This window comes from Dendropsophus ebraccatus, chromosome 4, assembly GCF_027789765.1.
Source record: "Dendropsophus ebraccatus isolate aDenEbr1 chromosome 4, aDenEbr1.pat, whole genome shotgun sequence".
Classification (NCBI taxonomy): Eukaryota; Metazoa; Chordata; class Amphibia; order Anura; family Hylidae; genus Dendropsophus; species Dendropsophus ebraccatus.
The window spans coordinates 156,728,552-156,741,347 of record NC_091457.1 but is presented as its reverse complement, the minus strand read 5'-3'; the positions used below and the strand labels follow the sequence as shown (position 1 = coordinate 156,741,347).

The 12,796-nt window shown below is 46.0% G+C and overlaps 1 protein-coding gene across 9 annotated transcripts; it reads right to left on the bottom strand.

Moving 5' to 3' along the window:
- Positions 1-2,533: 2,533 nt before the first annotated feature.
- Positions 2,534-12,445, bottom strand: PRMT6 (protein arginine methyltransferase 6). 9 transcript variants are annotated; one of them, XM_069969019.1, is made up of 4 exons: positions 12,207-12,445; positions 5,795-5,939; positions 4,656-4,942; positions 2,534-3,917 (listed from the first exon to the last, which is right to left on the bottom strand). In XM_069969019.1, the coding sequence occupies exon 4, from the start codon at positions 3,615-3,617 to the stop codon at positions 2,595-2,597; it is 1,023 nt and encodes a 340-aa protein (XP_069825120.1). In that variant the 5' UTR covers positions 3,618-3,917; positions 4,656-4,942; positions 5,795-5,939; positions 12,207-12,445; the 3' UTR covers positions 2,534-2,594. The 9 variants fall into 9 exon arrangements, with proteins under 9 accessions (XP_069825120.1, XP_069825114.1, XP_069825115.1 ...); XM_069969013.1 differs by having other exon boundaries at positions 4,666-4,942; XM_069969014.1 differs by having other exon boundaries at positions 4,666-4,812.
- Positions 12,446-12,796: the final 351 nt, after the last annotated feature.

The window sequence follows — 12,796 nt, the reverse complement described above, 5'->3', positions numbered from 1 at the left end:
CTGGAGGGCCGCAGGTTCCCCACCCCGGCTCTGAGGGTAGTGCGGCCTCCTCGACAGATGATGTTGATGTCTGACCCTGAGAAGTAAAGTGGTGTCAGAACCGTCTGCCGACAGCTTGCCCCTTCTCTCTATAAAGACAGCACATAAATGTTCAGTTGCGCTGAATGTTTATAAGGTAAGATCAGGAGAGATACTCGTGTTTCTCCAAAAATAAGGCAGGGTCTTAGATTATTTTCTTTTCAGGAAAAAAAAGGCTTATTTTTGGAGTAGATGTTTGGAGCTTTATCTTTTTAGAGTAGAGCTTATATTTGAGGCCTACTCCAAAAACCCTGCACAATCAAGTTAGGGCTTATTTTTGGGGTAGGACTTATTTTTTGGAGAAACTGGGTAGCTGTCGTCTAAACATTCATTAAATAGGACCCTAGGTCACAAGCCCCCTAATGGTGCCATACTAAATTGGACCAAGAGCTGGACAACAGTCTTACTGAGAGACAGGGCCACGTTGGGCTCAATACTGTTGGATGCTTGGTCGAGTAGGGTAAGAAAGCAGCCAAGTCATCAGGGAGGGCAGATCACACAAGCTATTCACACAGACCTCCCATCCAGATCAGGTTATTATATTAGATCAGCTGTGAACACAACTTATAAGAGATGTTCCATGAAAGTAAAAAAAAAAAAAAAAAAGGGCAGGCAGGGAGGTGCAGGAACTTATTAAACAATGTATACTTACCAGTCTTGGTGCCTCTGGGACTCACAGCCAGTCAGTGACTAGGTCAGTGTCTCGCCCCAGTCACTGATTAACTGAGCAGGTAATCGACAAGCCAGGTTTGTGGGGTTGCAGCTGAAAGTGCTGCAGGAGGCCGTCAGCTGTCAGCTGAACCCAGGAGCGGCGCTATGGGGCACAGGGATAGGTAAGTATACTTTTTTTTTTTTCTTTAAGTTCCAGCACACTCCTGCTTTCCTTTTTTTAATTTCATCATTTAATGGTGTTCATTACAGATGAGCGAACCTTAAACATGTTTGGCTTTATCAGAACCCAAGGGTGCGAAATTTGATCACCAATGGCTGTAGAGGTTGGATGCAGCCCTAAGAAGTCTTGGAAAACATCTTAGAATACAGTCTATGGTCTCAGGGCTGCATCTGACTTCTGCAGGAGGAACCTGGTTCACTTATCTCTAGTGATCATACATCTTTAATATCTGTAGGCCGAATGTTAGTCTGGCCACCAACTACTGTATTTCTCTGAACTCAGCTCAGCAAGTGTGCATCTGTTTTTATAAGAAGAGGTGGTAAGAAGGCATCTGTGGTGCCAGCTTATTTACAGGGTAAAGTCAATATACCTGATCCTTACTTTTCCTGACATCTCCTGAGGCCGTGGAGGCCTTCATTCATACAAGGCTGATGGTCCTACCAAAAATCAAAGGGTTCATCTGACTTTTTACTTATGTTTATTAGGGGCCTTAAAGGGGTTATCCAGCAAAAATGGTGTCAGAAAGTTACAGTATATAGATTTGTATTTGTATTTACTTCTATTAAAAAATCTCAAGTTTTCCCATACTTATTAGCTGCTGTATGTCATGCAGAAAATGTTGTTTTATTTTCAGTCTGACACAGTGCTCTCTGCTGACATCTCTGGCCGAGACAGGATTTCTCCTGAGCAGGAGAGGTTTTCTATGGGGATTCATAGAATACTGAGACAAGAGTTCCTGTCTCGGCCAGAGGTGGCAGCAGAGAGCACTGTGTCAGACTGAAAATAAAACAACATTTTCTGCATGACATACAGCAGCTAATAAGTATGGGAAGACTTGAGATTTTTTTTATAGAAGTAAATTACAAATCTATATAACTTTCTGACACCAGTTAATTTGAAAGAAAAAGATTTTAGCTGGACAACCCCTTTAAGGGGGTTATTTAAGCTTACAAAAACATGGCCACATTCTCCCACAAACAGCATCCCTCTTGTCCTCAGTTTGGATGTGGGTTTTGTAGCTCAGGTCCATTGAAGTAAATGAAGTTGAATTGTAATACCACAGACAACCTGAGGACAGGGGTGCAGTTGTTTTTGAAGAAAGTAACTGTGTTTTTTCTAATCCTGGATAATCCCTTTAAAGAGGTAGTACTAAAAAAAAAAAACAACTGGTGCCAAAAAAGTGCCAGGCATTTGTAATTTACTTCTATTTAAAAAATCTCAAGTTCCAGTACTTATCAGCTGCTGTATGTCCTTCAGGAAGTGGTGTATTTTTTCCAGTCTGACACAGTGCTCTCTGCTGCCACCTCTGTCCATGTCAGGAACTGTCCAGAGCAGGAGCAAATCTCCATAGAAAACCTCTCCTGCTCTCCAGAGAGAAAAGAATACCACTTCCTGCAGGACATACAGCAGCTGATAAGTAATGGAAGAATTGAGATTTTTTAATAGAGGGAAATTCTGGCACCAGAGTATAAAAACTTTTTTTCTAGTTTTGTGAACTACCCCTATAATACCATCTAGGTATTATATATACAAATGTGCAGCTATACAGAAGTAAACACTATTTAATTTGCTTCAATTCAGACAAAAAAATATAACAGTAAGTTCTTTCTCAATGTCTCCTGCTTCAACTCCCCATCTGGAAAACCTTAGTTCTGCACGTTTCTCCCCCAATGGTGTAGTTGAGGGTAATGCTTAAATGTCGGGGGTTGTTCTCTGAAGGCGACATTCTGATGTCCCCCCTGACCCTTGTGTCCTGTTCCACTTGAACCTCTTCATCCAGATATAGGATGGTCTGTTTCCAATGCGTTTCTTCACCATACGGCGACGTAGACAAGGTGATGCCGTTCTCTCCGGGAAACGTCACTGAGAACCAAACGGCAAATCCGTGCATTAAGGACGACCCGAAGCAGCAGAACTGGAAGGAACCCGTAATGTTCCCGATGTCCTCCAGGGTGGCGCTGCTGAGATCTAGCGTGGAAAACTTTACAGCGTGTGAGAGCACGTGCTCGGGGTACACCGAACACACCGCCATATCTTTACCCATGATACATTTCCTGGCAAACGATTGTACGCAGGTCATATCGACTCCGTACATGTCTTTTACTTCACTCCAGAAGTCCAAGCGGCTCTCTACGGTGGCGTCATTGACGGGGGCGATGAACAGAGCGGCGATGGAGGGGAAGATGAGCCCCCCGGGCTTCAGCCATCGATCCCGAGCGTACAGGACGGAGCTCAGCATTGACTCATACATGAGGCCGTACCCCATCCATTCGCTGACAATGGCGTCCACCTGCCCCGGTATCTCGGCGTCCTCCACCGTACTGTTGATCACCTCCACTTGGCCCTCCAGCTTGTTCGCCTTCACCACCTCACACGCCAGCTGCGACACTGTGCTGGCTTCTACGGCGTACACTTTACTAGCCCCAGCCTGGGCACAGAATGCACTCAGGATGCCAGTGCCGGCACCCACGTCCAGGACGGTTTTGCCTAGTAAAGCGTTGTGATTGCGGGATATAGCTACCCTGTAGGCATGTGTGCGAACGGTGTCCGAGAGCATTTCCTCATGGACGGTGATGTCTGAGTAACACTGGAAATACTCGCTGTCTTGCTCCGTCCTGTCGTATCGCCTCTTTTTGGGGAATGCCATGCTTGCAGCTCGGTGTGATCACAGTGTGGAGAGTGTGCCGGACACTTCCGGGGTAGATTTCATTGGGTGCCAGCTGCTTCCTGCCCACCCCCTCCTGTTTGCTGTCACTTTGCTGTACTCCACATGTGCTCGCTAGGTGCAGCCCCTTCCTTTTGTCATTTGACTCTCCTCTTCTGCTGCTCCTGTTTTAACCCTTCCCTCCCTCCTCTTCACGCTGACAAGTTTCTTGCTGAGCTGCTTCTCCGGATCTGCTGCGATTCTTCTTATTCTCTGTGTACAGTGACGTTCACCATCAATAGCCTGAAGACAAATACACATGTAATGGTTATTACACAGATGCAGCTGATCCCAGCCAATATAAGCAGGCTAGAAGGAATAGGTCACTGTATAGTCATGCATAATCCATGTGATATAACATAACATGCATGTGGTATGGATGTGGCTTCGTGACCAGAGCTGTTGCTATCAGCAGGGTGCACGTGCATGACTTCTCTGCTGAAATCAAAGTTCTGTAAAAGAGGACAGGGTTCTCTAATGAAGTCTGTAACCCTGCAGTGCTATAGGACCTGAACCTAGGAATCATTGCAGCCTCATGGGATGAATTACAGCCAGAATAGGCTCAATGTACTGGGTTGTCCAGGCTTAGGAAAATATGGCCACTTTCTTCCAGAAACAGCACCAATCTTGTCCTCAGGTTGGATGTGGTTTTGCAGCTCAGTTCCAGTACAGTGAATCAAGCTACACTGTAATACCACACATAACCTGAGGACAGGGGTGGCGTTGTTTTTGCAAGAAAGTAGCTGTGCTTTGCCTAATACTGGATAACCCCTTTAATTATGTGTTAAACAAATGTGGCTACATTTTATTAAACTATTTTGTATAAAAAATGACAGGAAAATAATGCAAAGTTACTTAAAGGGGTTATCTGCTTTCTTCCAGAAACACACACCACAGACACAGTGGCTGACACATAGATACACGGACACCGTGGCTTACATACAGATACACGGACACAGTGGCTGACATACAGATACATACATATACTCACTGACACAGCAGTTCCTCAGTCTTCCCCTCTTCTAGTCAGGCCAATCTATGTAACACAGAAAATTTAAGGACCTTTGGGTCATGTGACTCAGGTCCTTCTCTCTCCCTCTCTGTGTGCTGCTCCTGCAGTGCCTGCACACCAGTGGAGCTTTGATAAAGAAAATAATGATAATAATAATTATATATTACACAATGCTGCAATGACACAAAGAATCAGGGCATTGTGGTATGTGGTCACCATTGCAGCTCCAGTGTTGTCACCCAACTTTCCCAGGACCCTGAAAAGAAGAATATGTTGGGATTTTTCACTACATAACATTGTAATTCAGAATATGCCCCCCATATTGGTTGCTACCCAGCTTTCCCAAGACAAATCAGCCTAAGGCCATGTTCACACAACGTATATTTTCGTAAAATTATGGCCAATCGCAACAACCACCGTGATTAATATGAAAACATACGTTACCTTGCAATCTATGGAATCCTGGCCGGAGCGTATACACATAGGATCTCTAGTGGCATTGCAAAAAACTGACATGTCAGTTTTCTGCGGCCACTATTCATTGAATATCGGCTGCAGAAAACACAGTGCTCCGGCTGCACGCTCCATAGTGTGCCGTGGGGAGTTCTGAAGCGGGCGCACACGGATGTATTACCGGCCGGGATGAACTTTTCTGAGACCGACAGGGTCACTGAACGGCTGGTCTCATACAGCGTGTGAACATAGCCTAATAATGCAGTATTATACAATTAGGATGTATCATAGCTAGAGATGAGCGAACCTCGAGCATGCTTGAGTCGATCCGAACCCGAACGATCGGCATTTGATTAGCTGGGGCTGCTGAACTTGGATAAAGCTCTAAGGTTGTCTGGAAAACATGAATACAGCCAATGACTATATCCATGATTTCCACATAGCCTTAGGGCTTTATCCAACTTCAGCAGCCACCGCTAATCAAATGCCGAAAGTTCGGATCGACTCAAGCATGCTCCAGGTTCGCTCATCTCTAATCATAGCATAAACAGGCAGATCTGCCATTCAGTAGCCTAGGAAAGTTGGATGACTGTAATGGAGGCTTATCTGGATGGTATATGCATGACACTTTTCTTTCCATACATTTGGGCCTCACCTGATCTGGTGAAATCACGCTGCAGGGAGACTATGCTGGATGGTCCGTAAGTGCAGGCAACCAAGTGTTAATCTACAGTATGCAGCGGCAAATCACATCCGAGCGGCATAACGCACCTACGTTATCTATCTGTGACCAAATTCGCCTAAAAGGCATAAAAAATATCAGATGAAATTCATCTAATGCGCATCTTGGTGTTTTCACAAGCCAACATACACTATGGTGTAATAGAAGCCTTAAAGGGGTTTTCTGACCCAAATACACAGATGGTGTGATCTTATTTATGGCATTTTGATTAAAATACTTAGTTACCTGCAGCTCCTGTGGGCAGCTTGTTTACATGAGTGACTCCAGGGTAAGAGAGCTGCTGCAACTCCTACAGGACTACATCTCCCACAATCCCATGCAGCAGGGCCTCCTCCACTGATTGCACTAGCTCCCTCTCTGTATCTCCACCCCTCCCCCTCACTGTAACTCTTTCACTGCTGTCCCAGCTGCAGGGTCCTGCTCACACTTATAGGCCCAATCCCTGTCATGGTTAGTAAAACCCATAGAAACTTCTGGAGCTCACGTATAGTGGTGTCACACATGCACCTAGGAAAGTTGTACTGTACTGCCTGCTGAGTGTGCGTAGTGCAGAGTGTACACACTCACACTTTTACACTATTGTCAGATAGACCCTGTATAGTGTACAAAACTTCACTTCGCAAGTGTGCGACCCCAATAATGTGACCAGGCCACATTTTAACAGACATATGAGACTTATGAAAACTGTCTGTTGCCCATAGCAACCTATCATTTTCACAGAAAATGATAGCTGAATTGTGATTGGTTGCTATTGGCAACGAAGCCAGTGTTACCTCATGACCTTCCATCTGCTTCAAAACTACAATTCCCATCACACACACATTAAAAAGTTATACAACATGGTAATGTGTGTTATTTAAGGAAATGCCCCCCCCCCCCCCACGTCCCACGCCAGACCAGGTCCATGCATGATCCATATTTTTTTTAAAACATGGTAACCCAACCTCCCAGCAGCATGTGCGTCTGAACATCAATCTAGAGACATCAACTTTGTGACAGGTAACTTTTGACCTGTTGTTTTAAAAAAAAATAATAATAATTGACACGTCACAGAGACATGTGGAAAGTTTTGATCTGTTTGGGTCTGAGTGTTCACACCTTTACTGATCAGGATCAGTGCATCCTCTCCCCACTCTGTGTAAGAAAAAAAAAAAAAAACACGCTCCATAGACTTATGGGAGGAGATTTATCAACCATGGTGTAAAGTGAAACTGTCTCAGTCGCCCCTAGCAACCAATCAGATTCCACTTTTCATTTTCCAAAGAGTCTGTGAGGAATGAAAGGTGGAATCTGATTGGTTGCTAGGGGCAACTGGGCCAGTCTCACTTTACATCTTGGTTGATAAATCTCCCCCATAGTCCTTTCCCCGCTTGTTCTTCTGACCAGTACAGGTGGAAACACTCAGACCTGCACCGATCAAAACTTTTGATATACACACATCATACATACATCATATACACACAACACACATACTGTATACATTACATACCATCACACTTTAATTAGATATACATGTATGTAAATGATATATTTGCATCCATACTTCCATACTACTAACACACGACTGTAGCAATCAGTGTCGGACTGGCTACTTGGGGCCCACCAGGGAAAATGATCCTGGGGGCCCACCAATGAAGAACCATTAAGAAGCAACATGCTGACCCATTTCTATGCTGATTGATCCGTGTCCACAACTAGTCAAACTACAACTCTCAGAATGAAGAACACTTATGAAGCTCTCTGGGTATACTGGGAGTTGTAGTTCCAGAGAGGACAATCCTTTAACAAGTGATGGTTGTGTAGAGGCTTCTGACTGCTGCAATCTGAAACAACCATCAGCCCTAAAGATCCATCAATAAATCTATTTACATCACCAGCTATTATCAGGGGATTTTCCATAATATACTAAAACTCCCACCATATCCTGAGGACTGTGTGCCGTCAATAAATGCTGGGAGTTGTAGTGTTTGCAGCTGTTTTAGTAGGAGGATCCTAGGTGCATTGTACACTAGAAGCTTTGTGGGAGACCAGAATACACAGAATAGTTCTGTGGGGGCTCAGTGTATGGAAGTGACCCCAGCACTAATAGGGAATATAACAAAAAAGAAAATAAAAAATTACACACACATACAGCAATGTAGTGCTGGCATATAAAAGTATATATGTATCCTGTGTGTAGGCTGCATGGTACATATATGCTTATACACATCAGCACTACATTGCTGTATGGTTTACACATGTATTGGAGTAGTACATTAGAATTCCCATTTTTCTCTGGTTCGTACTGGTGTTGGTTGGTCTGAGGGGCTGTTTGTTACATCATGGTCTCTTGGTTTTTATCATGTTTAGTGTTTTTATCTCTTGGTGTTTTTTGCATGTTGTGTACTATTTAAAATGATTTTTTTGGCTACTACATTTATTAGTGGAGCGCTGGTGTCTCTATATGACAGGTCTTTCTCTTTTGATGCAACATATATACACTGCACCCACACACATTATACCTACAGTATACACACACTGTAGATTCAGACACACAACTACACATATATACCCTCTGCACCCCCACACATTATACCTATATATACACACTGTAGATTCAGTCACACACACACACACACACACACACCCTCTGCACCCCCACACATTATACCCGTATATACACACACTGTAGATTCAGTCACACACACACACACACACACACACACACACACACACACACACACACACACACATATATATATACCCTCTGTACTCCCACACATTATACCTGTATACACACCCTACAGTCACACACACACACACACACACACACACACACATATATACCCTCTGCACCCCCACACATTATACCTGACTGTTCAGTGGCAGCCACATCTGACCTCCTGGACGCTGCTGATAAGATCTTCTTTCCTTTCTGTCTGATCAGGACGCTGATGAGGAGAAGAGCAGCCAGGGCTCCTGTCACAGCTGCAGCCTCCTGCTCCTGCACATCCCGACACCAGCATCTATGGGAGGGTGAGGAGAACCTGCCTGCTGAGGCCCACTGAGGGCCCTAGGAGAGCTGCCCACCGATCTGCCTGTATCAGGGGGCCCTGGAACTTGCTGTCATCTGGCTGGGAAAGATCAACCAGGGCCCACTCAGATGACAGCAGCACACACCTAAGGCTGCTCTGCAGGGGCCCACCAACAGGCAGGGAGGGGGAGGGGCCCACCGGGGAATCCCCCGGCTCCCCGGTGGCCCAGTCCGAGCCTGGTAGCAATTATTCTCATGTTACTCCAGCTATCAGTACACTTATTATTTTGTCTTTGTGTATGATGAGGTTCTGCAGCAGCTGACGTGCATGATGACATTCTGCAGCTGCTAAGGTGTATGAAGTGGTTCTGCAGCAGCTGAGGTGTATCATGAGGTTTTGCAGCAGCTGAGGTGTATTATGAGGTTCTGCAGCAGCTGAGGTGTATGAGGGTCTGCAGCAGCTGAGGTGTGTATTATAATGTTCTGCAGCAGCTGAGGTGTAATATGATGAGGTTCTTCAGCAGCTGAGGTGTAATATGATAAGGTTCTTCAGCAGCTAAGGTGTATTATGAGGTTCTGCAGCAGATGGGATGTATTATGATAAAAGTTCTGCAGCAGCTGAGGTGTATTATGAGGTTCTGCAGCAGATGAGGTGTATTATGAGGTTCTGCAGCAGATGGGATGTATTATGATAAAAGTTCTGCAGCAGCTGAGGTGTATTATGAGGTTCTGCAGCAGCTGAGGTGTATGAGGTTCTTCAGCAGCTGAGGTGTATGAGGTTCTTCAGCAGCTGAGGTGTGTGTAATAAGGTTCTGCAGCAGCTGAGGTGTATGATCTTCTGCAGGCGCTGAGGTGTGTGTTATAATGTTCCGCTGCAGCTGTGGTGTATTATGAGGTTCTGCAGCAGCTAAGGTGTATGATGAGGTTCTGCAGCATCTGAAGTGTATGATGAGCTGCAGCAGCAGCTGGGGTGTGTGTTATGATGTTCTGCAGCAGCTGAGGTGTATTATAATGTTCTGCAGCAGCTGAGGTGTATTATGAGGTTCTGCAGCAGCTGAGGTGTATTATGAGGTTCTGCAGCAGCTGGGCTATATGCTGGAACTTACAACAATTACAGCTAAAAGTTTTAGTCTGGTAAGAGGCTGTTGCTTATAAAGATACGCATAGAACCTCATGGTACACCTCAGCTGCTGCTGAACATCATAACACACACCCCAGCTGCTGCAGCAGCTCATCATACACTTCAGTTGCTGCAAAACCTCATCATACACCTTAGCTGCTGCAGAACCTCATAATACACCACAGCTGCAGCGGAACATGATAACACACACCTCAGCTGCTGCAGAACATCATACACCTCAGCTGCTGCGGAACCTCACCATACACCTTAGCTGATGCAGAGCCTCCTTATACACACACCTCAGCTGCTGCTGCAGTACATCATACATCTTAGCTGCTGCAGAGCCTCCTTATACACACCTCAGCTGCTGCTGCAGAACATCATACACCTTAGCTGATGCAGAACCTCCTCATACACCTCAGCTGCTGCAGAGCATCATACACCTTAGCTGATGCAGAGCCTCCTCATACACCTCAGCTGCTGCAGAACATCATACACCTTAGCTGATGCAACATCCTCTTACACCTCAGCTGCTGCTGCAGAACATCATACACCTTAGCTGATGCAGAACATCCTTATACACACCTCAGCTGCTGCTGCAGAACATCATACACCTTAGCTGATGCAAAACCTCCTCATACACACCTCAGCTGCTGCAGAATATCATACACCTTAGCTGATGCAGAGCCTCCTCATACACACCTCAGCTGCTGCAGAACATCATATACATCAGCTGCTGCAGAACATCATACACCTTAGCTGATGCAAAGCCTCCTCATACACCTCAGCTGCTGCAGAACATCATACACCTTAGCTGATGCAGAACCCCCTCATACACCTCAGCTGCTGCAGAACATCATACACCTTAGCTGATGCAAAGCCTCCTCATACACCTCAGCTGCTGCAGAACATCATACACCTTAGCTGATGCAGAACCCCCTCATACACCTCAGCTGCTGCAGAACATCATACACCTTAGCTGATGCAGAGCCTCCTCATACACCTCAGCTGCTGCAGAACATCATACACCTTAGCTGATGCAGAGCCTCCTTATACACACCTCAGCTGCTGCAGAACATCATACACCTTAGCTGATGCAGAACCCCCTCATACACCTCAGCTGCTGCAGAACATCATACACCTTAGCTGATGCAGAGCCTCCTCATACACCTCAGCTGCTGCAGAACATCATACACCTTAGCTGATGCAGAGCCTCCTCATACACACAGCTGCTGCAGAACATCATACACCTTAGCTGATGCAGAGCCTCCTTATACACACCTCAGCTGCTGCAGAACATCATACACCTTAGCTGCTGCAGAACATCATACACCTTAGCTGATGCAGAACCCCCTCATACACCTCAGCTGCTGCAGAACATCATACACCTTAGCTGATGCAAAGCCTCCTCATACACCTCAGCTGCTGCAGAACATCATACACCTTAGCTGATGCAAAGCCTCCTCATACACCTCAGCTGCTGCAGAACATCATACACCTTAGCTGATGCAGAGCCTCCTCATACACCTCAGCTGCTGCAGAACATCATACACCTTAGCTGATGCAGAGCCTCCTCATACACACAGCTGCTGCAGAACATGATACACCTTAGCTGATGCAGAGCCTCCTTATACACACCTCAGCTGCTGCAGAACATCATACACCTTAGCTGCTGCAGAACATCATACACCTTAGCTGCTGCAGAACATCATACACCTTAGCTGATGCAGAACCCCCTCATACACCTCAGCTGCTGCAGAACATCATACACCTTAGCTGATGCAAAGCCTCCTCATACACCTCAGCTGCTGCAGAACATCATACACCTTAGCTGATGCAGAGCCTCCTCATACACACAGCTGCTGCAGAACATCATACACCTTAGCTGATGCAGAGCCTCCTCATACACACAGCTGCTGCAGAACATCATACACCTTAGCTGATGCAGAGCCTCCTCATACACACAGCTGCTGCAGAACATCATACACCTTAGCTGATGCAGAGCCTCCTTATACACACCTCAGCTGCTGCAGAACATCATACACCTTAGCTGCTGCAGAACATCATACACCTTATCTGCCTCTTACATCATCTTTTAGCTGTAATTTGCACAGTTACACAAACACACAGAGACACAAACATGCAGAATTACATGCAAACACACACACTAACACACACACAAGTGCACTTACACTCTTCTCAAGGAAACTTCAGGGGTCCATGTGGTGTGTCCTTATCTTCCTCTGCACACAGCCGGCTCTAGGCCCCTCCTCCTCCTCTTCTGTCCCGACATGAGAAAACAGCTAGAGAAGCTAGTGAGGAGGTGGGGGAGGGGGCCCTGCTTCTGTCATGTGACCCTGCCTGTCAGCTATTAAAGGAAAGAGCCAGGGGTGGATTAACTTTACCATAGGCCCCGGGCTGTTCACCAAGCCTGGGCCCCCACACCCCACTGTAACTATGGAAGCACTAGCCTGGTGTTCATAGTACAGGATAGATAATGTCATGATGTCCTGATTTGTGCAAAATTGCCATAAAAAAACAGTGAATCATGCAAATCATGGCAGAACTGTAGCCAGGAGACAGTACACCACTGAAAGAATAAGTCTTTTTGGGTGGTCATGGGCCCCCCAGGAGCTCAGGGCCCCGGGCTGCCGCCTGAAACGCCCCTATTATAATCCACTACTGGAAAGAGCAGTGTGCGGTATAGCTGTCAGGAGCTTCAGCGGGCCCCCCTGGATTCTAGTTTTGGCCCGGGCCCCTGACAGCTGTACCGCCAATACTG